This window comes from Macaca thibetana, chromosome 2, assembly GCF_024542745.1.
Source record: "Macaca thibetana thibetana isolate TM-01 chromosome 2, ASM2454274v1, whole genome shotgun sequence".
NCBI classification, from domain to species: Eukaryota; Metazoa; Chordata; class Mammalia; order Primates; family Cercopithecidae; genus Macaca; species Macaca thibetana.
Genome location: NC_065579.1, coordinates 134672685 through 134699826, shown reverse-complemented (window position 1 = coordinate 134699826; position 27142 = coordinate 134672685). Strand labels below are relative to the sequence as shown.

Sequence of the window (27142 nt, the reverse complement as noted above, 5' to 3'; positions counted from 1 at the left end):
AAATACAAAAAATTAGCTGGGCGTGGTGGCACAAGTCTGTAATCTTAGCTATTCTGGAGGCTGAGCCAAGAGAATCACTTGAACCCGGGAGGCGGAGGTTGCAGTGAGTGAAGATTGTACTACTGCACTCCAGCCTGGGTGAAAGAGCAAAACTCTGCTTCAAAAAAAAAAAAAAAAAAAACAACAACAACAACAACAAAAAACTATTCTTTTGAAACATGCACATTCATTACTGAAACACTGCAAATTTTCAGTAAAAACATAGAAATTAAACAGAATAATTTCTAGGTGTTTATGCTAACAATTTAAATTGCATATGGCAAGAAATAACATACCTTTATTGTGACGTTACCTTTAGTTACCTTCCTCATGTTGAAGCCCACTGTGGGTATCATATCTTCACTGAATTGACCTGACTGAACAAAATAAAACATTTGAAGTTAGACTAATCAACATTTATAATGACACTGCATAAACTTCTAATATCAACATTGCATTTGTACCCATTTTAGTAAATATTTTTTTACCATTGGTAACCATCCACTTTAAGAATATGTTCCTTATGGCCATAATTCTTGAAGAGATGCATTATTTTTGTCCCAACAAAGATAAATTCTCCCATCTAAAAAAGATATTTTTGAAACTAATGTAATTTTTCACATATTTCCTTATGTTAAAAAATTTTTTATATTACAAATACATATGAAAATATTTAAATGTGTTCACCTGATGTACATTTTCACACACAAAGTAGATGAAATCAGATATCAAACTTTCAGCATTTAAATTATTCTGACAATAACTATTAAAATTCACTGCTAAATAGCATTTCCAAGTCTTTTAATAAGGCTTATAAAATATTTTGCCATACAGAAGTTTTTCCTTTTATGTAATCAATTTTGTTCTCTTTTTGGTTTCTAATCTCAATGTCATGAAATCAAAATTAAATTCTTCTAATACTATGTGACTTTTTCAAATTTAAAACATGTATCCAACTGGAGTATGACGATACACAGTACTAAAGGAAAGTCTCTTTTTCCAAATAGATAACCAACAATCATCCCACCACTAATTAAAAAATCTGTCTTTGGCTGGGCGTGGCTCATGCCTGTACCCCCAGCACTTTGGGAGGCCAAGGTGGGTGGATCACCTGAGGTCAGGAGTTCAAGACTGGCCTGGCCAACATGATGAAACCCGTCTCTACTAAAATACAAAAATCAGCCAGGGATGATGGCAGGTGCATGTAATCCCAGCTACTCGGGAGGCTGAGGCAGGAGAATCGCCTGAACCCAGGAGGCAGAGGTTGTAGTAAGCTGAGATCACACCAGTGCACTCCAGCCTGGGTGACAGTGTGACATTCCATCTTAAAAAAAAAAAAAAAAGGTCTGTCCTTTACCAATTAATTAAAAATTATACATCAGGCCGGGTGTGATGGCGCACACCTGTAATCCCAGTACTTTGGGGGGCCAAGGCGGGTGGATCACTTGAGGTCAGGAGTTCAAGGCCAGCCTGGCCAACATGCTGAAACCTTGCCTCTACCAAAAATGCAAAAAAAATTAGCCAGGTGTGGTGGCATGCACCTGTAATCCCAGCTACTTGGGAGGCTGTGGCAGGAGAATCACTTGAACCTGAGAGGTAGATGTTGCAGTGAGCCGAGATTGTGCCACTGCCAGCCTGGGCAACAGAGTGAGACTCTATCTCCAAATAAATAAATAATAAGTGATATGTCAAACACCATAGACAGACAGTTCTGTATCTGGGTCCTCAATTCTTTTCCATTACTCTGTTTATTCCTGAATAAACACTAGATTTATTACTACAATTTATACTAGGTATTATTCTATACAGCTGATTAAAAATTTGAGATTTTTTGGTATTATCTTTATTCATCACCCACATTCCAAATAAACTTCAGAGATTAATAATTTTGTTAAAATACTGACTGGAATTACACTAAATATATTAATTTGAGAAAAATCACACTTAACTCAATATGTAACTACTATCAGGTCTTTTCATTCAGGCACATATTTGACCAGTTAGTCATCCCAATCTTTTATATTCTTCAGTAAAGTATCACGATTCTCTTATGCCTTACCATATTCTTGCCATATTCTCTATTTTGACTGCTCTTGTGAAGTACATCTTAATGAGTCACAATTAATACTGATTTTATGCATTTATATTTTAGTTACGTTAGCAAATTTCTCAGTTTCTTTCTCAGTTGAGTTTACTATTAAATTTTAGGCTAACAACCCAGGATTAACAAACACCTCAACAAGGGACTGGTTAAACAAACAGGACTATTTTCATGGCCTTAACACCGGGCAATTGTTTGCTATGGCCTCATGCTAGCCACATACACATGTATTCCAAAATTGTCTTAAGTCTTGAGCACAATGAATTCCAACTGTACAAACAACTTCCTCTACAGAACTCGAATTCTGCCTCTTTTAACCGTTCTGTGCAGTTTTATTAATATGAGAAAAAAATGTTAACACAACTGTAATCACTAATTTCACTTATATAAGACATTATAATTATAATTCTCTGGACTTTCATGTATGTGATTATACGTGAAAATCTAGTCCTTATATCAAAACTCGTTGTATCAAAACTAAGCCATGATAAAAGATAAATGGCCAATAAAGTCATGAAAAGATGTTCAACTCATTAATCATTAGGGAAATGCAAATCAAACCCACAAAGAGATACCACCTAACATCCAGTACGATGGCTACTATTAAGAAAAAAAAAAAAAACACAGAAAGTCAGCACTGGAAAGAATGCAGAGAAATAGGAACTCTTGTATACTGCTGGCAGGAAGATAAAATGGTACAGCTAATATGAAAAATGGAACAGCAGTTCCTCAAAACCTAAAAATAGAATTATCATATGATCCAGCAATTCAACTTCTGAATATACACTCAAAAGAAATGAAGACATTTTGCTAAGTGAAATGAGCCAGAAGTCTCTCTCTCTCTCATACACACACACACACACACACACACACACACACACACACACACACACAGTATTTCAATTTATGAGGTACCTAAAGTACTCAAGTTCATAAAGACAGAAGATACTTATTTGCTTAATGGGTATGGAATTTCAGTTTGAAAAGATAAAAAATTTCTAGAAGTGGACAGTGGGATGGTTACACAATGTGAATGTACTTAACACTACTGAATTGCACAATTGAAAATGATTAAGATGATACATTGTGTTCTGCGTATTTTACCAAAATTTTTTGAAAACTAGTCATGATATAGGGAAGGACAATTATCATTACCATTTTATAGAACAGGTAGTAGAGTCCCAAGGTCACATGGCTAAATCATGATTATATTTTTCTTAAATATTTTCATTGTAATTATATTTACTGTGATAGGCTTTAATCTCTAAGGAGAGATCTACGTGAGATAATGCTCATTTATTTCATATCTTTAGGTATTTTACTTAATGAAAAGGCAGGAAATAGTAGCTAAACTTTTTAGGTACCAAACTTTATAATTAGCTTGCATAGAAAGCTTTCTAAAAGGCAATACACACTTGGCTAACTTCCCACAAACAATCTATAGAACATGATTTAATGTGTTCTCAATGTTTCAGGGTCATTTTATCTATTGCAAAACAAGAAAACTAAATTAGACAACACTCAAGGGCCCTCCCTTTTGGAGGTAAAATTTTATGATTATGAACATCAACTACAGCACCCCTTTGTAATGAAATAATGTAGGGGCTGCCATTATACTGGAGTACCCCTGAGCTTTCTCAGGGGTTCATTTATCTCTTTTCTTTACCTCGGCCGACGCTAACAACTTTCCTGTAATTCAGTTGCTACTGCTAACATGCAAAAACTGAAAATCAGCTAATCAAGTCCTTGAGCTTTTACTCCAAAAAGTCTTGAGTACAGCAAGATATTCAATAACTATTTGTTGAACAAAGTAAGAGTTATTAGGGCCGGGCATAGTGGCTCAAGCTTCTAATTCCAGCACTTTGGGAGGCTGAGACAGGCAGGTTGCTGCGGCCCAGGAGTTCAAGACTAGCCTGGGTGACATGGCAAAACTTTCTCTCTACAAAAAACACAAAAATTAGCTGGGCATGGTTATATGTACCTGTAGTCCCAGCTACTAGGGAAGCTGCGGTGGGAGGATTGCTTGAGCCTGGGAGGTGGAGGTTGAGATCTTAAGAACAATATGACTTTAAGCCAAGATTCTGCCACTGTACTATGGCCTAGACAACAGAGTGAGAGCATGTCTCAAAAAAAAACAAACAAAAAACCATAGGCCATGAAGGAGGAAAATGATGGAACTCTTCTGCCAATAAAGTGCTTAACTTTGATGCATGAATTTTGTGCAATAATTACTTTATGGACCTGGAAATATTTTCTACTTCTTTCCTAGTGTCCAATCTTAATCATCACTTTTCGAAGCTTGCGTTGAACAACTATAACCACTCAGTCGGCAGTTGGGCAATAGATACCTGAGAATTTATGTCTGAGCTGTCAAGAAGCTGCTTAATTAAGACTACAGGTTTGGGAAACAGATGTTTAGAAAATACTACTTAGTGGTGTATCATTCTACTTATTTTAACAAATTTAACAAACACATAATACTAAGCACTTAATACTCGTCAGCATAGTTTAATCCTTATGACAACCCAATGAAATGAGTAGCATTATCTTCATTTCTCAGATGAGAAAAACAAGGCAATGTCAGATTAAGTCACTTGCCTAAAGTCATATTGTTCTTAAGATCTGGATAGTTATGAGTTAATCTGACTTGGGGGGAAGAGTAGAGACATAAAAATACGTAGTCCCTCCTTATCCTTGGGGCATACATTCCAAGAACCCCAGTGGATGCCTGACATCACAGATAGAACCTAACCCTATGTACACTATGTTTTTTCCAATACATACATACCTATGATAAAGCTTAATTTATAAATTAGGCACAGTACTCTTCTGCTTTGGAGTCATTATTTCAGAGGTTGATCATATGTACTGAAACTGGAAAGCAAAACCATGGATAAGAGGGACCAGTGCATGCTTTCATGCCTGCCTTCTTAAATGCCATGATCACACGTGGCACTCGCTGTGATTTTGTGATGGTAGATGGAGCTGTCACTGTCACAATGCTTACCCTCCTATAAGACAAACTTGCAAGGTAGTGTACCTGGAATTTGGTTGAACAAAATGAATCTGAAGCAAAATAAGATGGTGAAAAGAAGACTAGTCTCAAAGTCAGGGCATCTTATTACCAATTATGCTACTTACTAACCAGATGCAAGTCATGTGACGTTGGGATTCAGCTTCCTTATCTAGAAAAAGGACATTGGAAGAGTATCTCCAAAGTCACTTCCAGACCTAACATTTATGGTTTTATGTTCTATTCATAGGCTGTTCATTTAAAATACAGGTAAGCAAGGAGATGAATGCTACAACAGCAGAAAAATGTGGCTCTTCCCAAATTCATTAGCATACCAAAGGCTAAAGCAGACCTTGTCCCAGAAAGTTCTATCAGTGCCAACTCCACTTTGCAGCACTCACCTAAATTTTCTACTAGAGATCTCAGAAATGAGACAAATGGAAAATGGTGAAAACCGTACAGAGAGCAATCAAAATTAACAGCAGGAAGACTGAAGACATGAGGTGGTGAACCTCTAATAGTGAAAAGACACTTTACTAAAGATACCTTAAGACAGCCGGGCGTAGTGTCTCATGCCTGTAATCCCAGCACTTTGGGAGGCCAAGGCAGGTGGACTGCCTGAGCTCAGGAGTTCAAGACCAGCCTGGGCAACGTGGTGAAACCTCACCTGTACTAAAATATAAAAAGTTAGCTGGGCATGGTGGAGCATGCCTGTAGTCCCAGCTACTCTGGAAGCTGAGGCAATCGCTTGAACCCAGGAGGTGGAGGTTGCAGTGAGCTGAGATCGCACCACTGCACTCCAGCCTGGGCCACAGAGCATTACCAAAACAAAAAACAAAAGATACCAGCCAGGCGTGGTAGCTCACACCTGTAATCCCAGCACTTTGGGAGGCCAAGGCGGGTGGATCATGAGGTCAAGAGATCGAGACCATTTGGGCCAACATGGTGAAACCCTGTCTGTACAAAAAAATACAGAAATTAGCTGGGCGTGGTGGCGCGTGCCTGTAGTCCCAGCTACTCGGGAGGCTGAAGCAGGAGAATTGCTTGAATCCAGGAAGTGGAGGTTGCAGTGAGCCGAGATCACGCCACTGCACTCCAGCTTGGTGACAGAGCGAGACTCCGTCTCAAAAAAAAAAAAAAAAAAAAAAAGGATACCTTAAGACAATAGAAATGGGTGAGGGGTGGATGCAACTATTCTTTGTAAACAGGTTAATATACCAGAGATGTACTGTGCACTGACTGCTTGTAAACAGTGATATCTGACACTGGAAAGAGCACAGTGAAATCCTCTTCATATGTTTTAATGCTTTCAAAGTAGAGTAGTACTAAATGGATTAGGTTAGATTTTACAATTGCTCTTTTAAATGAAGACATGCAGAAAGCAAGCTATTAACAACAACATGGGAAATGAAGTTTCTCTTTGCTTGACCTGTCCATCTATAGCAGCGGTTCAATCCAATACAATAAACTTAAAAAGACAAATAGAAAAACACCTACTTTAACAAACGTCTCACAGTTTTTTTCTCTAAGAATCATTTTTTAAGGGTGTGGTTATCAAGCCACTTTATGAAGACAGAATGACATATGGAACATGACAAAGCCTCATACTAATTTTTTTCTTTTGGTACAGTATAGAAGAAGCTACTTTTCACATGCTAAGCAGAGTGGTCTTTTCTTTTTAAAACAAAACACACCAGGACTCAATTGTTTAATTCCAAAATTCACACACTGGGCAAGTGAGAGGATATGACCAACTAAATACCCAAATTAGTCATTTTTCCTTCTAAGAACTTTTAATTCATACATGAAGTCACTATAATTACCAATACTCATTTTTCAAATTATTATGCTTTCTATATTTCTGTAGTAAGTAGAATTTTGTATTTCAATTTAGTAAGAAAAAGAATTACAACCAATTTTTCTTTCTTTTTTTTTTTTTTGCTGGGAAAACACTTAAAAGGAAGGTAATAAGATACTCATCTAGGGGGAAATTTTGATGAAGAGCAAGAAGTTTCACAGTCTGAAAGTATATCTCCCACAAACTGATCATTAGTTGCAAGATGGGAAAAACTAGTAATTATACAATGGAAAAATCAGGCAACACTTTGTGTGATCACAATTAGTATCTCAATGCTCAGATTAACATCATGTGCCTATAGACACAATACCATTAGAAGGACACAATATCCCCTATGTAGTATTTCAGCTGAGTATATATAACAGAATCTAATCATCACACAAACCCAAAATGAGGAACACTCTATTTAAAAGAAGGGTCATGTGTGAATTTTTCAAAAATGTCAATGCCAGAAAAAGAAAAGCTGTAGAAATGTTTCAGATTAACGGAGGCTAAAGAAACATGACAATTAAAAGCGGTACATGATCCTAGTTGGATCCTGTACTGAAGGACAAAAATGGCTACAAATGATATTATTATTGGGTCAACTGACAAAAATGGAATAGATAAAATCTATAATGTATCAACTTTTAAATGTACTAAAGTTGGTAACTTAACTATACTCATGTAAAAGAATATCCCTAATCTTACAAACTACATACTTAGAAAACAAGGGCCTCACCCTCCAATGTTTCAAAAAATTGAAGGCTGTAAGGTGATAATCAGAAAGCAAATGAGGTAAAATGTTAACCACAGTTTGATCCTGGAAAGGGGTATGAGTGCTGTTTGCGATGCATTTATTTCTGCAACTTTTCTATAAATTTTAAATGGTTTCCAAATAAAATAAATTTTAAATAGAAATAATCAAATACTACCTTATTCTTTATTGTATCAAGTGCATCTGGAAATAGAAGATAAATTAGTCATGCCACTACCACTTATTACCTACTACAATAATAAATAATAGTAAAATTCATGAACAGAATCAATCATAAAGAATTCTCACAATTAGTTCAGGAAAAAGTAGAAGAGTTATAACTAAAGTTAACCCTTGAACTACATAGGTTTGAAGTGCATATAGGTCCACTTACACATGGATTTTTTCCAACCACATGCAGATCAAAAATACAGTATTCATGGATTCAAACACCTAATATATGGGGGGTGTGGAGCAACTTTTCATATGTGCAGGGCCGACTGCAGGACTTGAATACATACAGATTTTGGTAAACAGAGGGGGTCCTAGAACCAATCCCTCTCATATACTGAGGGACAAAGTATAATCATATTCTGTTCTTTATCTTTCTCTTCTTTACAGTAGTTATTGCAAACACATACATCATATTCAAACATGAGATTCCCTTTACAGTACTCTCTTTTTTTTTCTCCCAAGACGGAGTTTTGCTCCTGTCACCCAGGCCGGAGTGCAATGGCATAATCTCAGCTCACTGCAACCTCTGCCTCCTGGGTTCAAGCAATTCTCCTGCCTCAGCCTCCCAAGTTGCTGGGATTACACGCGCGTGCCACCATGCCCAACTAATTTTTGTATTTTTAGTACAGACGGGGTTTTGCCCTGTTGGCCAGGCTGGTCTCGAACTCCTGACCTCAGGTAATCCACCCACCTCGGCCTCCCAAAATGCTGGGGTTACAGGCATGAGCCATGGCACCCAGCAGCACTGTCTTTTTAAGGTGCTAGAAAACATGTTTATAATCATTCACTACAGTAACATTTCAAGAATCATATATACAATGTTCATTTTCTCCCAATTTCAGAACACTGTGGACAATCTTTCCTTAAATAATTTCCCAAAGATCAATAATTTGATTTATTTTATATGCAAATTTGGATTTACTTCCAACCACAGACATAACTCCTTCTCAAAGGATTTTAGTTAGAAAGTACAGGTTAAAAGACTCAGCAATACTAATACAGAAGCAGAAAACCAAAAACTGCATGTTCTTAACTTGTAACTGGGAGCTGGTCAGGTGTGGTGGCTCAAACCTGTAATCACAGCACTTTCTGAGGCTGAGGCGGGTGGATCACCTGAGGTCAGGAGTTTGAGACCAGTCTGGCCAACATGGCGAAACCTTGTCTCTACTAAAAATCAAAAATTAGCTAGGTGTGGTGGCACACACCTGTAGTCCCAGCTACTTCGGAGGCTGAGGCAGGAGAATCACTTCAACCAGGGAGACGGAGGTTGCAGGTGAGCTGCTATCATGCCACTGCACTCCATCCTGGGCAACACAGCATGACTCCATCTCAAAAAAAAAAAAAAAAAGGAAGAAAGTGGGAGCTAAACACTGAGTACACACAGACATAACGATAGGCCCAACATGGGAGACTCCGAAAAGTGGGGAGAGGGCAAGGACTGAAAAACTATCTATTGGGTACTATGCTTACTATTTGGGTGACAAGATCAGTAGAAGCCCAAACCTCAGCATCACACAATATACCCATGGAAGAGACCTGCCCCTGTTCCTCTGAATCTACAATACAAATAAAAGATTCATTTGAGCAGTTAAGTCTTATTACTAAAGAATAAAGTTTCTCAAAACTTCAATGGGTTTATTTTTGTTTGTTTCTAAAGAAAGTGCTCTTCTGTAATTATCACAGTGAATTAAGAAGTAGCATGCAAAAATTTTAAACTCATACTTCAAAATTCCTTAGGGATATAATTAATTAAGGCTCCCTTTACCTGATGGCCCAAATTCTCCCCATGGGCCAACATCCCAGATAAACCAAACTCAGAAATTATTTCTCTGAAGCAAATCAAACAAAACCTTCTGCAAAGTCATAACATTCCAAGATTATCATTTCAAAACTGACAATGTACAACAATAAAGACTCAAACAAATCTTCTAACTCTTCCAAAAACACTAGCCAGAAAGATAAAGGCAACCTTAGATTCCTGCTAAGAACAGGCACCCCTGTGTAGACTGTGGCCTGGATGCCAACGTTTCATCTAGTTTACTAATCCAAATGGACTGACTGTGGCTCCAACCTGAGTTCATTGAGTGACATTCTTTTTAATCTGTGGCATCTGTACAGATGAAGAAGTGGCTATAGCTCTCATACTATGTATTTATGAACTCTGGCTCTCCTCGTTCTAAGGCAGGCAGGCCAACTGTAAAAGACTGCTACACAAATGATCCAGTCCAATAGCAGCCTATTCACACAGCTGAGTTTTGTGTACCTTGACAGCACACACAGATAACAAATCTATGCTATACTGATTTATAAATACCTATTGCTGTTCACTTTTTCCTGTGGTCTTATAAAAACTCTTAAAGCTACTTTGTCTCTGCCTCTATGTCCTCACTTAGTCATCAGTCAGTAATTCAACAATAAAAAGAAGAGAAACTAGGAAACAAATATACAAATATCACCTAATAAATATATGCCATGCAAAACAGAGGAAACTGTATGAGGTGATTGAGTATCCAAGAAGGCCTTTCTTGAAGTAGTGACATTTAAGCCCCTAAATGTCTAAGGGCTTAAAAGGACTAACTTAACACTTAACAATAGGAATGTTTCTGTAGAGTGCCTACCCACTGTGCTACTTGAAAACGAGTCAAGAAATCTAAATTTCAGTCCTATCTATGTCACTTTTGATTATATTAGATACAGAGAACTCTAAATCCTCTTAATCAGAATGCAAAGGTATTGTCTCCTTTCTCCCTACTGCCACTTCTCCTAAGTGCCTATATTAGCTCAAACCTCAAGTGTTTACTGCTGGCTTTGCCTCTTTGCTTCTTTCCTGCTCCTGAACAGCTGGCCTTTAGATGAGGCCTTTGCCTCACCTATGAGGCAAACAGACACACTCAAACCCTTAAGATGAAATATTTAACTCTTAACTGCTGTACTGTTTTTTGCAAACCACTCAAACATTGCCTCTCTGATGTCAGTGGGGCTCTTGATACACTTTGGACTGAGGACCACACCTGAAGGCAAGACTCCCAAGTTTCAGTGTTAATATTGCTGGGTTTTTGTTTTGTCTTTTTTTGATATTGCTGAGTTTATGGTAATTTGGCAAGCAATCAGATTTGCCTTAGGGGACAGGGGCTGAATTATTTTTTCAAGATAACTAGTGGTAAAGGCCAGTGCAGTGCCTCAAGCCTGTAATCCCAGCACTTTGGGAGGCCGAAGTGGGTGGATCGCTTGAAACTAGTCCGGGCAACAAAGCAAGACCCTGTCTCTACAAAAAATACAAAACTTTGCCAGGTGTGGTGGGGTGTGCCTGCAGTCCCAGCTACTTGGAAGGCTGAGGTGGGAGGATGGTTTGAGCCTGGAAGGCAGAGGTTGGAGTGAGCTGAGATGGTGCCACTGCACTCTACAGATACCGGTGACAAAGCCAGATCCTGTTCCAAAAAAAAAAAACAAAAAACAAAAAACTAATGGCAAGTTTTATTTATCCTGTCAGGATACATAACATCCCAAATAGTAGCAACACGGATTTTTTTTTTTTTTCGTTACCTCTGTGCCATAGAATGATTTTATGTAACAATTAAAATTATTAACAACATACACTAAAGTCATATCAGAATTACAGCAGTTTCCCATAATTTTGGAACATATACCAATAACACATTTATACAAATACACCTAAGCAACATGGATTTTTAAATAGTTCTTTTTGAATGGGAACAACGAAACTTGGTGAAAAACTCATTACATTTTCTTCAGCATTATGCTATGAAAATCGAATATAGCGGATAAAAATTCTCTAGAAAATGTTTTAATTGTTTTTATTACAGGGGATCAACTGGTCATATCACATCTAGATAACTTTCTATAAAGCGTAATGGCATAGGAACTCTCCAACCACTAACTACATGCTGTCGTTCCAATTCTAACTCACTTGAAACAACTAACTCTACTGCCTGCTAATAGAAAGGGAGCTACTTCGCAGCAATTTCCTTTACAAAAACAACTCTTGAGGATTAAAATGTTCTCCAAACCACAATTTTATTTAGGAGCCTGAAAACTCATTCTTGCTAACCTCTATTCCCGAAAAATAGTCATTTTAAAAGGTCTCTAAAGATTATTTCATATGATCACTATACCTTTAACAGCATTCTAATAATGGTGCCACTAAATCTATATCCAAAAAACTGCTGAATAGAAATTCAACTTGCTTGTCTGTGATTAGTTTGCTAGTGAGTATCCATTGTCAACCACCCAGCAGTTTCACTCAAATATTCAGAAACATTGATGAGCCAACAGCAATATAAAAATAGACACTAAAAGAAATCTTAGTGCTAGAGAGCTCAAGCAAATAACATTATTTTTCAACTTGTGAAGTCACTAAAGTTATCTGGATATATTTCCCGTGAAAATCAAAGGTCCACCATAATCCTTAATAAACACCTGCATCTTTTTATAAAAAGATTACTGTTTGCATGCAGGTTGCGTAGGGTTCTAAAGTAGGAAGCACGAGTGTTGAGGTTATTAGTATACCAGTCACATTTTCAGGCCTTGATACTATTGTACTGGTTGGTCTCTAAACATTTGCACTACTTTTTGAATGTTTGCATTTCTAACATAAAAACTTTTTAAAATTTAGAAAATAACTTTATTTAGAAGTTCCTTTTCTTCTTTCTGGGGAAAACTGCGTATTTGGGGAACTAAAACGAGAAAAAGACTTGTCACTGTATGCCCTTCTATGGGTACAAATGCTGCTTGTTCAAAAAAAAAATTGTAAAACAGTTTATATTTCTAGGTTTCTTAATGGAGATTTCTAGATTTCTAACTTAGTAAGAAATGCATGTAGGCCGGGCGCGGTGGCTCAAGCCTGTAATCCCAGCACTTTGGGAGGCCGAGACGGGCGGATCACGAGGTCAGGAGATCGAGACCATCCTGGCTAACACGGTGAAACCCCGTCTCTACTAAAAAATACAAAAAACTAGCCGGGCGAGGTGGCGGGCACCTGTAGTCCCAGCTACTCGGGAGGCTGAGACAGGAGAATGGCGTAAACCCGGGAGGCGGAGCTTGCAGTGAGCCGAGATCGCGCCACTGCACTCCAGCCTGGGTGACAGAGCCAGACTCCGTCTCAAAAAAAAAAAAAAAAAAAAAAAAAAAAAAAAAAAAAAGAAAAGAAATGCATGTAACAAAAGTCCTTCAGTGTTTTCTCCTTTTCTCTCTTTTTTTTTTTTTTTTTTTTGAGACAGAGTTTTGCTCTTCTTGCCCAGGCTGGAGTACAATGGCATGATCTCAGCTCACCCCAAACTCCGCCTCCCAGGTTCAAGCGATTCTCCTGCCTCAATCTCCCAAGTAGCTGGGATTACAGGCATGCACCACCACACCGGGCTAATTTTTTATTTTTAGTAGAGATGGGGTTTCTCCATATTGGTCAGGCTTGTCTCGAACTTCCGACCTCAGGTGATCCACCCGCCTCAGCCTCCCAAAGTGCTGGGATTACAGGCATGATCCCAGCCTGTAATCCCACCGCACCTAGCATTTTTTTTTTTTTTTGGAGACAGAGTCACTCTGTCACCCAGGCTGGAGTACACTAATGTGATCATGGCTCACTGTATCCTCAACCGCCTGTGTTCGGGTGATCCTCCCTCCTCAGTCTCCCATGTAACTGGGACTACAGGCACACACCACCACGCCTGGCTCAAATTTTGTATTTTTGGTACAAAATACAAAAGTCAAAAATGAGCCAGGCGTGGTGGTGCATGCCTCCAGGCAGGGTTTCGCCATGTTGCCCAAGCTGGTCTCGAACTTCTGCGTTCAAATGATCTTCTAGCCTTGGCCTCCCAAAGTGCTGGGCTTACAGGCATAAGCCACCATGCCTTGCTGTCCTTCAGTTTTAGAAAAACAAATCCCTTACGGAGGAAGACTTCAGCATATACTACAAATTTATAAGCCATAAACAACAGAATGAATTTCATATTCATTAAAATTTTTAAAGCCTAATCTTTATCAAGACCTATTAAAGTAAGACAGAACCCAAGGACTAATAAAATTTTAAATGTCATTTATAAAGCCTGCTAAAATAGTAGTCACATAGCTGACAAATAACTATTTCAGTATAACATAAAGAGTTTCAGTGGCTCTAGAATTACCCTAAGAGACCTTGTTCATTTTTTCAGGTAATAAATGTTAAAACACAATGATACACAGGCAGTGTTATTCTGGTGGTTATAATTGGGACTCTGGAAACAGTCACACTAGGTAACAACTCTGACATTACCTTTTGCCTATCGATGTGCCCTTCTTACACATTCCTTAACTTTGTAATGCCTTTCTTTGCCCAAATATAAAATGGAGACAACCATAGTCTCTACCTCACAGAGCTATTTACAAGTAAAATGAATTAAAACACATACAGCATTTTGAACAATGCTTGGTACAGGAAAAGCATTCAATGTTTGCTACCATCATGCAGGGTCCATGAGATGTGACATTACCTGTTCCTTCCACTGAAAACCATTACCCGCTCCTTCCACTGAATACAACTAAAACCCTGGACAGAATGCATGCCCCAGGCTGGGCGTGGTGGCTCACACCTGTAATCCCAGCACTTTGGGAGGCCGAGGTAGGAAGATTACCTGAGGTCGTAAGTTTGAGACCAGCTCTGGCCAACATAGTGAAACCCCATCTCTACTAAAAATATAGAAATGAGCCAGGGGTGGTGGCGAAGTGGTAAGCACCTGTGATCCTAGCTATTTAGGAGGCTGAGGCAGGAGAATCATTTGAACCCGGGAGGCAGAGGTTGCAGTGAGCTGAGATCGCTCTACTGCACTCCAGCCTGGGCGACGGAGCAAGATTCCATCTCAAAATACATTTTAAAAAAAAAGCTATCTGAGGACTCTGAAAAGTAAATGGTAGCAGACAGATTTGAGAATGGAACTAGAACTTGAAGCACAATCAATCTGGTGCTCTTTCCTACTTTTGTCTGTTTTCTCCCAATCTTCCAGTCTGGATACAAAGGCAGCCCAATTGCTAGAAATGTGTACCAGTCATGAAGAGATAAAAGCTCCAAGAGGAGACTTCTCTTTCTGGTGTAAGGTGTGTGTGTGTATATGGGGGGCAAGAAGGTTGGGAGTGTGAGGAATACAGTAGAGTGGGAGAAATTTATTATTTCCACCCTCTCTCTTGCCATCGCACCCAGACAAAACCAAGCCTGGAAGCTATGGCACACCTAAAGCAGCTATGGACCAGCTGTACCTACGAAGAAGAAAATCCTCTCTGACCAGAAAACTGTGGTCTAAATAAAGTGCTTTGGGGAGGGGAGGGAGTAGAGTGCTATGGAGAAAGAACTTGTGTTGCTTTGGGTTTTTTGTTTTGTTTTGTTTTGTTTTGTGATTCCTTCTCCTACCTTGTAGCCCCTGAGACAAATTCAACTGAGGGAAAGGCATGGGCCTCAAGCTTTCCAGGCAGAGGACCAGGAAGTGGGAGATGGGAGAGAAAGACAGTATCAAGGACACTCAGAAGGGAAGGAACTAGAGTAACACATCTGACAAAAGTTGTGTATGAACTCCTGGGCTCATCCCCAAGCTGTGACATATGGATCTCATCCCAAACAGTACATCAAAGGCTTTGAGAACTAAACTATAAGGTAGACCATCACCCAAGTTCCTGGTTGACCCCTGGGTAGCACATAGACAGAAATGACCCAAATAGCACCAGCAAGGCTTTGAAAACTAACATCATATTAGAACCAAAGCCCATAGAAGGTGGGTTGGATCTTGTGGCCTAAACTGAGTTAACTGCCTGCTGTAACAAAACAAAATAACAAATCAATACTCTCCACAGGATTTAAACAAAATCTAGAGTCTCGCATTACTCAAAGTATACAAAACAACTGAAAAATGAAGAAGAATAAAAGAAGAATACAAAAGTATCCAAAGTAACTGAACATATGAAGAATCATGGCTGGGCACAGTAGCTGGTTCATGCCTGTAATCCTAGCATTTTGGGAGGCTGGGGGCGGGGAGGGGGGACAGGGATCACTTGAGGTCAGGATTTCAAGACCAGCTGGCCAAATTGGTGAAACCCCATCTCCATTAAAAACACAAAAATTAGCTGGGCATGGTGGCGAATGCTTGAATTCCTATTTGAGGCCAGGCATGGTGGCTCAGGCCTATAATACCAGCACTTTGGGAGGCCAAGGCGGGTGGATCACTTGAGGGTAGGAGTTGGAGACCAGCATGGCCAACACGGCAAAACCCCATCTCTACTGAAAATACAAAAATTCACTGGGCATGGTGGCGTGTGCCTGTAATCCCACCTACTTGGAAGCTGAGGCAAGAGAATCGCTTGAACTTGGGAGGCAGAGGTTGCAGTGAGACGAGATCGTGCCACTGCACTCCAACCTGGGTGACAGAGTGAGATGCCATCTCAACAAAAACCAAACAAACGAACAATGAAAAAAAAAAAGGCAGTAAACTCTGGGGAAGGGGGAGAGTCTGATTTCCAGGGTTACCACATTATTAGATTCAAATTTCCAGTTTTCAACAAAAAAAATCACAAAGCATAAAAGAGACAGGGAAGTATGGTCCATTCAAAGGAAAAAATATTAACCAACAGAAACTGACCCTGAAGAAGACCAGTAAACAATTATCTTAGGCCAAGTGCGGTGGCTGACACCTATAATCCCAGCACTTTGGGAGGCCGAGGCAGGCAGATCACTTGAGGTCAGAAGTTTGAGACCAGCCTGGCTAACATAGTGAAACCCCATCTCTAACAAAAATACAAAAATTAGATGGGCATGGTGGTGTGCACCTGTAGTCTCAGCTACTCGGGGTGCTGAGGCTCAAGAATCTCTTGAACCTAGGAGGCAGAGGTTGCAGTGAGCTGACATCGCGCCACTGCACTCCAGCCTAGGTGACAGAGCAAGACCCTGTCTCAAAAACAAGAACAAAACACACACAAAGAAAACAATTATCTTAAAGGTACTCAACAACAACAAAAACAGAGAAAAATGAAAGAAAACTATGTACAAACAAAATAGAAATACCAATAAAGGAGTAGAAAACTGAAAAAGAAGCCAAAGAGAAAGCGTTTAAAGAGTACAATAACTCAAATGAAAAATTCACTAGAGGAACACAAAGGCTGATTTGACCAGGTGGGGGTGGGGGGCATGGGAAATCAACAGATGTGAGGATAGGACAAATGGAATTATTCAGTCTGAGTCAGAGAAAGGGAAAAAAAAATGAAGAAAAGTGAAGAAAGCCCAAGGGACCTATGGGATACCATCAAGAAAGCCAACATGCATACTGTGGAAATCCTAAAAGAAGACAGATAATAGGAGGCAGAGACATAATTTGAAGAAATAATGATCCAAAACTTCCCAAATTTGGTGAAAGACATGAACATAAACATCCAAGAAGCTCATCAAACTCCAAGTAGGATGAACTTGAAGAGATCTACACCAAGACAAATTATAAACAAGCTATTAAAAGATAAAGACAGATATAATCTTGAAAGCAGCAAGACAGAGGCAACTCATCAAATATAAATAATCAAGAATAGTAGCAGATTTCTTATCAGAAACTTCAGAATTCAGAAGGCAATGAGCTAATATATTCAAAGTGCTAAATGAAAAAACCAAAACTGTTAACCAAGAATCCTACTTTCAGCTAAAATGTCCTTCAAAAGTTGGAGAAAAATTAAGATATTCCCAGATAAAAGCTGAGGAAATTACTACCAGACCTAATCTGTAAGATACGATAAAGGGAATTCTGCAAGTTGAAATGCAAGGATAGTAACTTGGGCTAAGCGCAGTAGCCCATGCCTGTAATCCCAGCACTTTGGGAGGCTGAAGTGGGTGGATCACTTGAGGTCGGGAGTTTGAGACCAGCCTGGCCAACATGGTGAAAACACGTGTCTACTTAAATACACACACACAGACACACACACACACACACACACAAATCCACTGGGCATGGTGGCATGTCCCTGTAATCCCAGCTACTCAGAAGGCTGGGACAGGAGAATCGCATGAACTCGGGAGGCAGAGAGCCAAGACTGCGCCACTGCACTCCAGCCTGGGCAAAACAGCAAGACTAATCACAGACAGAATGTAGAACAGTGGTTGCTAGGGTGGCGTTGGGGTGAGTGAGGAGTTACTGTTTAATGGGTACAGAGTTTCAGTTCTACAAGATAAAAAGAGTTCCTGGAAACGGATAGCAGTAATAGTTGCATTCAATATGAAGGTACTTAACATCACTGAACACTTAAAAATGTTGAAGACACAACCTGGCCAACATAGTGAAACCCCATCTCTACCAAAAAAACACAAAAATTAGCTGGGCATGGTAGCGGCTGCCTATAGTCCCAGCTACTCGGGAGGCTGAGGCACAAGAATCACTTGAACCTGGAAGGCAGAGGTTGCATTGAGCCAAGATCGCACCACTGCACTCCAGCCCGGGCAATACAGTGAGACCGTGTCTCACAAAAAAAAAAAAAAAAAAAAAAAAAGGTATTTTACCACAATAAAATTAAAAAAAAAAAAAAAAAAAATGAACAAAACTGTGAAATGAACAGGATCTGTGGGACAATATAAAAAGGACTAACAATCATGTCAAAGTCCTGGAATAAGAGATAGAGTAACTCAGGAATAAATACTTGAAAAAAATGACTGAAATTTTCCAAAATTTCCAAAGACAAAATTACAGTCAAGAAGAACAACAAACACTAAGCAGAGTAAGCAGAAAGAAATCCATATCCAGATATATCACAATTAAACTGCTGTAACCAAAGACAAGAAAATATCTTGAAAGCAGCCAAAGAAAAATGATGCATGACATTAGAGAATAACAATTTAAATGACTACAACTTTCCCATCAGAAACAATCAAAGCCTATTCTGAAGTGCTGGAGGAAAAAAAAAAAGACTACCAGTCTGAAATTCTATATTCAGCAAAAATATTATTTAGGAATTAAGGTCATAAAGACATTCTCAGATGAAGGAAAACTAGAAGAATCTGTAGCCAGCAGATGTGCTCCAAAAGAAATGTTAAAGGAAGTTCTCCAGGCAAAAGAGAAACTACCAGAGGGAAAGCTGGGACTTTAAAAATGAAGAGAAATCAAAAGAAATGGTAAATACCTGGGTAAATATAATAAACTCTTCTCCCCTTAAATACTTCAAAATGTTTGATGGCTGAAAGGAAAAAAATTTTTTTTCAAAGAAAAGGTAAAATTCCACATTAGTGTGGTTTTCAATTTATGTAGGTATACGTATTAGTACATTTTCGCACTGCTGATAAAAACATATCCAAGACTGGGTAATTTACAAAAGAAAGAGGTTTAATGGACTTAACAGTTCCACGTGGCTGGGGAAGCCTCACAATCATGGTGGAAGGCAAGCAGGAGCAAGTCACATCATACATGGATGGGAGCAGGCAAAGAGAGAGCTTGTGTAGAGAAACTCCCATTTTTAAAACCATCAGATACTATCAGGAGAACAGCGTGGGAAAGATCCGCCCCATAATTTAATCACCTCCCACTGGGTTCCTCCCATGACACATGGGTCAAAAAATTAGCCCCCATGTTCCCCCTCAAAGAAGAAGAAAAAGAACCTAATAAAAAGCCCTCACCCAGTGAAAGGCCCTGGGACCCCCTATCATGCACACCCCCTCCATACATCTCACAAAATAGTGGACAGCAAGATCAAGGGACAGCAGGAGGGTTAGAGGAAGACAGACCTGGAGACCACAGGAGAGCCAAACCAACTCCTCCTTTAAATCCTTATCCAAATTTAAGAAAATAATTAGAACAGTGTCAGAGGGACACTGAGAACTTCTCTATCCCTTCCACACAGCAGGAATCTAGCAATGTTCCCTCTTAGGGAAGTTCCCATGGGACTGGGAGAGATTGGCTTTGTAAATGCTCCTCTTACAAGTACTGAAGTTAGGAATTTCAAGAAGGAAATGAAATCACTCCAACAAGATCCCCTCAGTTTAGTAGACCAGCTGGACCAATTCGTAGGACCCAGCTTTTATACCTGGGCTGAAATGATGTCTATCATGAATAGCCTATTCACAGGAGAAGAAAGGGGAATGATTAGGAGAGCGGCCATGACCATCTGGGAGAGGCAACATCCTCCTGGGCAAAAAGTCTTGCCAGCTGAACAAAAATTTCCAAATGTGGATCCCAAATGGGATAATAATAATCCCAGGGACCAAGCCCAAATGCAGGACCTCAGAGAATAATTAAAGGGATCAGAGAGTCCACTCCTAGGACACAAAATGTCTCAAAGGCACTCGAGATTCAACAAGAAAAAGAGAAAACTCCCTCTGCATTCCTGCAGAGGCTCAAAAATCACGTGAGAAAATTAGATCTGGAGAACCCGGTAGGGCAAGGCCTTTTGAAGGTTAACTTTGTAACATAGAGCTGGCCTGACATTACAAAAAAATTAGACAAGATTGATGGATAGAATAAAAAACCAATTAAGGAATTATTCAGGGAAGCTCAGAAGGTCTCTGTAAGGAGAGAGGAAAAGAAGCAGAAACAAAAAGCAAAAATCATGGTTTCCACTGTGGAAGAGGTAGTCAGAAAAACGTTAAATCAAAATCTCCCTCGAAGGAGAGAAGGGAATGATACGTTCTGACACAGAGAAAGAAGGGAAATGCAGGAAAAAATTCCTAAGACTATGAGTGGATGTTACAAATGTGGAAAGCCAGGGCATTTTAAGAGAGAATGTCCTGAATAGAAAAAAAAAACCACAACAGCAAAGACTTGGCACCAATCCAAATGTCCATCAATGATAGACTGGATTAAGGAAATGTGGCATATATACACCATGGAATACTATGCAGCCATAAAAAAGGATGAGTTCATGTCCTTTGTAGGGACGTGGATGAAGCTGGAAACCATCATTTTGAGCAAACTATCGCAAGGACAGAAAACTACCACGTGTTCCCACTCATAGGTGGGAACTGAACAATGAGAGCACCTGGACACAGGGTGGGGAACATCGGGGCCTGTCGTGGGGTTGGGGGAGGCACAGCATTAGGAGATATACCTAATGTAAATGACGAGTTAATGCTGACACCAACATGGCACATATATACCTATGTAACAAACCTGCATGTTGTGCACATGTACCCTAGAACTTAAAGTATAAATTGAAAAAAAAAAAAAAATCCCCCTCATGACCATTAATGAAGACTAGTGGGGTCAGGGGTTCCTTCTGAGTAGGTCCCACTAGGAACCCTTGATAAATTTGAAGGTGGGACCTGAGGAAAAAGAAGGCACATTTTTGGTTGATACTAGGGCGGCCTACTCCTCCATAATTCACCAACCAAGGGGTACAGAACTAAGGAAAAATTGACAGTATCAGGGATTAAAGGGGAGAGATCTCAGGTTCCAGCATTCAAGAAAATGTTAATTAGATTGGGACCAGAACAAATTGAGGGGTCACTCTTATATGTTCCCAAAGCAGGAACTAATCTCCTGGGTGGAGACCTGATTGTGAGATTGGGTTTAGAATTAGGAATACAGGCAGGACAAATAAAAGTCATAATGGGCCTCCTAACAGAGGAGGAAGAAAGACAAAATAATCCCCATGTGTCAGTTAGAAAAAGGCAACAGGGGAGGGTTAAAAATCACACCCTTACAGATTGAACTAAAACAACCAGGAGAAGTAGTTTGCAGAAAACAATATCCCATTTCTACTGAAGAGAGAAAAAGGCTCCAACCAGTAATAGAGGGATTAATTAAAGATGGACTATTAGAATCCTGCATGTCACCATACAATACTCCAATTCTCCAAATCAAAAAGCCTCATGGGTCATACAGATTGGTGCAAAATCTAAGGACTATAAATCAAATTGTCCAGACCTGCCACCCTGTGGTAACTACACCCTCCTTCGTAAGACGCCCTATGAACATAAGTGGTTCAGTGTGGTGGATGTAAAAGATGCATTCTGGGCATGTCCCCTAGACCTTAGGAGTAGGGACCTCTTTGCCTTTGAACAGGAAAACCCTGTAACTGGGAGAAAACAACAATACCACTGTACTGTGCTGCAAGAAGGCTTCAAGGAAGCCCCAAACTTAGTTGGTCAAGTCTTAGAAAAAGTCCTGGAGGAATTCCAACCTTTCAGGGGAACCCAGTTGTTACAATATGTTCATGATCTTTTAATTTCTGGGGAGAGGAGGGCCAAGGTATCAGAAATCACTATAATAATTTCCTAGGAGACAGGGGATTACAAGTCTCTAAAAACAAATTGCATTCTGTAGAAAAAGAAATTAAATATTTAGGATACCTGATTAGTGAAGGAAGGAGCAGAATAAACCCAGAGAGAATATCAGGAATAGAGGGTCTACCTTTTCCTAAGACAGAGAGAACTCTGAAAATTTTTAGGTTTAACTGGCTACTGTAGGTTATGGATTAACTCATAGGCTCAAAAGACAAAGATTCTGTATCTGAAACTACTAGAGGAGGAACCTGATTCCTTGCAATGGTCCCCAGAAGAAATTCAGGCAGTGAAAGAGCTAAAGCAGGCCCTCACTACAGCCCTGGCCCTAGTCCTCCCATCTTTAGAGAAATCACTTCATCTGTTTGTAACAGTAGACCAGGGCATGCCCCTAGCGGTGCTCACTCAAACCTGGGGAGGGAAGAGGCAACATGTTGCTTTTGTCTCCAAGCTTCTTGATCCTGTCTCTCTTGTGGGTAGCCCAAATGTATGCAAGCAGTAGCTGCCACAGCCCTGCTGGTTGAGGAGAGTCGAAAGCTATCCTTTGGTGGGGCCCGAATAGTAAGCCAGGTCAGGAATATATTAAATCAAAAAGATGGCTACTGGATTCTCAGATTCTAAAATATGAAGTCATACTACTAGAAAAAAAAGATTTGGTCATAACAACAAATACTTGCCTGAATCCAGCCAGTTTCTTGTACAAAGGAGAGGAGAACAAAGAGTCATCAGATCATAACTGCTTAGGTATCACTGAATATCAAACCAAAGCTAAACCTGCCCTTAGCGAAGCTCCACAACATGATGGGATAAGGCTGTTTGTGCATGGGTCTTCCCGAGTGATAGATGGCAAGAGACATAATAGTTATGCTGTCACTGATAGATATAAACACTCCTTATCTGAGAAAGGTAGATTACCTAATGGTTGGTTGGCCCAAACCTGTGAATTATATGCTTTTAACCAGGCTCTAAAGCTCCTTGAAGGCCAAGAAAGTACTATATTTACTAATTCTAAATATGCCTATGAGGTGGTACACACTTTTGGAAAAATCTGGACAGCGCAGGGCCTAACAAATAGTAGGGGGAAAGAACTGGCACATGGGGAACTGGTCAAACAGGTTTTAGAAAGCCTCCGGCTTCCAGCAGAGGTTGCCACAGTTCACATAAATGGTCATCAGAAAGGTAACACCATAGAAGCCGTAGGAAACAGGCTTGCAGATAAAGCTGCTATGCAAGCCTCCCTGGAGGAAGAAATTAGACTATTTAGCCTGATCCCAGACATCCCTAAGGTAGTATTAAGGCCCCAGTTTACCAGAGAGGAGAAGGAAGAATTAGGATAGGGGTCACACAAACTGAAAATGGGAAATGGGTACTTCCTGATGGGAGAGAAATAAGTAAACCCCTGATGAGAGAACTAATGTCTATATTACACAAAGGGAGTCATTGGGGACCCCAGGCTCTGTTTAATACAATACATAAGAATGATGAGTGTATAGGGAGTTATACTTTCGATAAACAAGTACATGGAAGCTGTGTAACTTGTCAAAGGATACACAAAAAGGTGATTAGTAAACAGGCCACAGGAGGAAGACCTCCCAGACTAAGACCATTTAAAAGCATTCAAGTAAATTTCACAGAAATGCCCAAAGTAGGAAAACTAAAAGTATTTACTGGTGATCATAGATCACCTTTCTGGCTAGGTCCTGGAAGTCTTTCCACTCCCAACAGCCACTGCCGGGAATGTAGTCACAATAAAATTAGAACAGAATGTACCTAGATTTGGCCTAGTGGAAAATATTAATTCAGACAATGGGAGCCACTTTACCTCAAGGGTGTTAAGGGGAATTATGGAAGGTTTACAAATTAGATGGGATTATCACACTCCTTGGTATCCCCCTTCCTCTGGAAAGGTAGAAAGAATGAATCAAACTCTCAAAAAGCATTATCACCAAACTAATATTAGAAACCAAAATGCCTTGAACGAAATGTCTCCCAACAGCACTCCTCAGAATTAGGACAGCCCCAAGAAAAGACTTGGGATTGTCCCCCTACAAGTTATTATATGGGCTCCCATATTTGGGCAGAGCTACAGATCTTCCTACTTTGGAAACCAAGGATCAATTCTTAAGAAATTACATACTGGTCATATCCTCTACCCTGTCATCCCTTAGGTTAAAAGGACTCAAACTCTGACTCTTGAGTTCACAGTTCACCACTTCCACCCTGGTGACATGGTGCTGATTAAGACTTGGAAAGAAGACAAGTTCCACCCAAGCTGAGAAGGTCCCTATGAAGAAGTGCTCCTAACCACTGAGATGGCTGTGCGAACAGCTGAACAGGGGTGGACCCACTGTACTCAAGTCAAAGGACTGGTAAAAGAGACCTCGGAAGGGAGGGAAAAAGACCAGTGGAAAGTGCACAGGTCACCGGAGGAACCCTTAAAGTTAACTCTGAGAAAAATCTAAAAAGAAAACATGAGCTGGCCCCATTTCTGGAAATTAATATAGCTGAGATGGTCTACCACACAAAGAGCAGAAGGTCAAAATGGAAACTGGCAGGGGATTCCTCCCTACCCAATCAGGTTTGTAATCTATGTAACCAAGATGGTAGCACCCCAGATTATAAGATTTGATGGCTGCCAGGTCTCACCTTGTGGGAATTTTGAAAATCAGAGATCTCTCTCGCAGGTGAATAAATATCTTTGCCCTGAACCAGATACAGATTACAGTAGGGCATTACCACGCCCCAGCTGGGATGATGTATGGTGAACCACACAATTCAGGGTTGGACAGTAAACACGGGGTGGGTAACTCCAAGCTGAAGACACTTAAAAGAATAAACTACATCTGTCCAACGGCTCCTTGCCAAATGACTGCCAAAATTTAGAATGCAATCCTATACTCATCACCATTAGCAATCCAGCCGTTCTAGGCCAAGAACCAAAAGTAGCGTCTCAGGTATATACGTTAGGGGCAGACATCACAGCGAAAGACCCCGTAGGGTGATTTGTTCTCAAACTAATCAAAAACTCAATGTCCCATTTGCCTGGAACTACCCCAACTCCAGACCCTAATAAACACTTTAGTCTGCCAAATAATAACCCTAAAAGGGTAAAAATAAATTGAAGTAAAGGATTTAAGGCAAACTTTAGAAATTGAGACAGGGTACAGGGATGTAAATGCCTGGGTCAGACGTATCAAATTTTCGGTACAAGCCCTCAACAAGAGTGACTGCTGTGCGTGTGCTGCGGGAGGACCTCAAGCACGGGTGGTTCCATTTCCCCTAGGATGAGATACCGATCCTGAAGAAATGGATTACATGCTGGCTCTATACCAGGACAAAGATGCATGGGAAAATAAGGTTTGTAAGAGTCTGTCACTGCTCTGTCCCACATTGCAGAGGTCAGATCCCAAAGCAATCCCCTCATTCTCTCCAGGGAATATGAACCACTCCTCTTGCCTCTCTAGATAGGGGGCAGAGTTCAATAAGCCCATGGGAAAACTCTCAATTTGTACCCACATCCTAAATATCACTGGTAAGTCAGGCAATGGCAATCACTCAGCTCTCCATATACCCCAGGCTAACCTCTGGTGGTACTGTGGGAAAAGGAACCTCCGCAACTTGTTACCATCCAACTGGACTGAGACTTGTGCTGTAGTCCAAGTGGCCATTCCCTTCTCTCTGGCATTCCATAAGATACCCGAAAACACACGTGGCCACTGACAGCAGAGAGATATGACAAACTCTTTTAATCCCAATATATGTGTTGACTCAATAGGAGTCACTAGGGGGGTGCTGAATAAATTTAAGGCCCAAAACCAAATAGTTGCTGGGTTTCAGTTAGCACTCTTCTGTGGTCAGCTATTAATAACAATGTGAACTGAATTAACTACATCTATTATAATCAATAGAGATTCATCAATTATACTCAGGATGCCCTCAAAGGGGTGGCTAGCCAGTTAGACGCCACCAGCCGAATGGCCTGGATAAACAGGCTTGCCCTGGACATAATACCAGAAAAAGGGGGTGTATGTGTTATGCTGGGTGGGAAACGTTATACTTTCATTCCCAACAATACTGCCCCAGATGGGACCATCACAAAAGCTTTACAAGGACTGACAACTCTAGCCAACTAACAGGCAGAAAATGCTGGAATGAATAACCCATTTACGGGTTGGCTAAAAGGTTGGTTTGGAAAACGGAAAGGCATGGTGGCTTCAGTCCTTACATCTCGCATAATTGTAGCAGGAGTCTTAGCAGTGGGATGTAGTATTATCTTGTGTGTGAGGGGACTAGCACAGAGATTAATTAAAACAGCTATTAATAAACAAATGCCAATAAGTTACCAGCAAAATAACCTGCTACTATTAGAAACCAAAATAAACTCACTTTCATATAAGGAAGAAAGTAAACGACTTCTAAAGCAATTTGAGGACCAAAACGGTTTAAATGAAAATGAGACCAAAGGAAGTAAATAGAAAAGGAAGGAAAAGAAGGAAATGTGTGAGAAAACATTTTAAGTGGTCCATTTTCAAGGCATAATAAATCTAAGTACTGTAAGTCAGCCTGTAGATGTAACAAACCGCACAGCTCATGCACCTAGAAGGTTATGATAAGCGAACAGAATGTAGGGGAGGGGTCAGCCCCTAAAACGGGAGAAAGTTTCATTATTGGGAAATCGAAACTGAAGTGGGGAAAGGGACCAGGGTATAACCTTATAAGGGGGATAATAAAACTTTAGGCAATGTCCAGGAAGACTGTAACCCCACAGTACTCAACCAGTGAGGAACAGGGGGATGGACTTGCATGCTAGGAAATAAATTAAATGTTGTAACTGTCCCCGGTGTGACCGCCTATCAAACACCAGATCTTGCAAGACCGTCATTAAAAGTCTCGCTTCCGCTGTTCTTCATGTCTCCGAGTCCAGTCTTTGGGTTTGGATGGGTAAA

General features: G+C 40.1%; 1 protein-coding gene across 1 annotated transcript in view; it reads right to left on the bottom strand.

Moving 5' to 3' along the window:
- The window catches only part of ARL8B (ADP ribosylation factor like GTPase 8B), a 54648-nt gene that overhangs the window by 9876 nt on the left and 17630 nt on the right, over positions 1-27142 (bottom strand). The window contains 1 exon segment of the mRNA XM_050778587.1: positions 336-416. Coding sequence (XP_050634544.1) covers positions 336-416 — 81 coding nt within the window.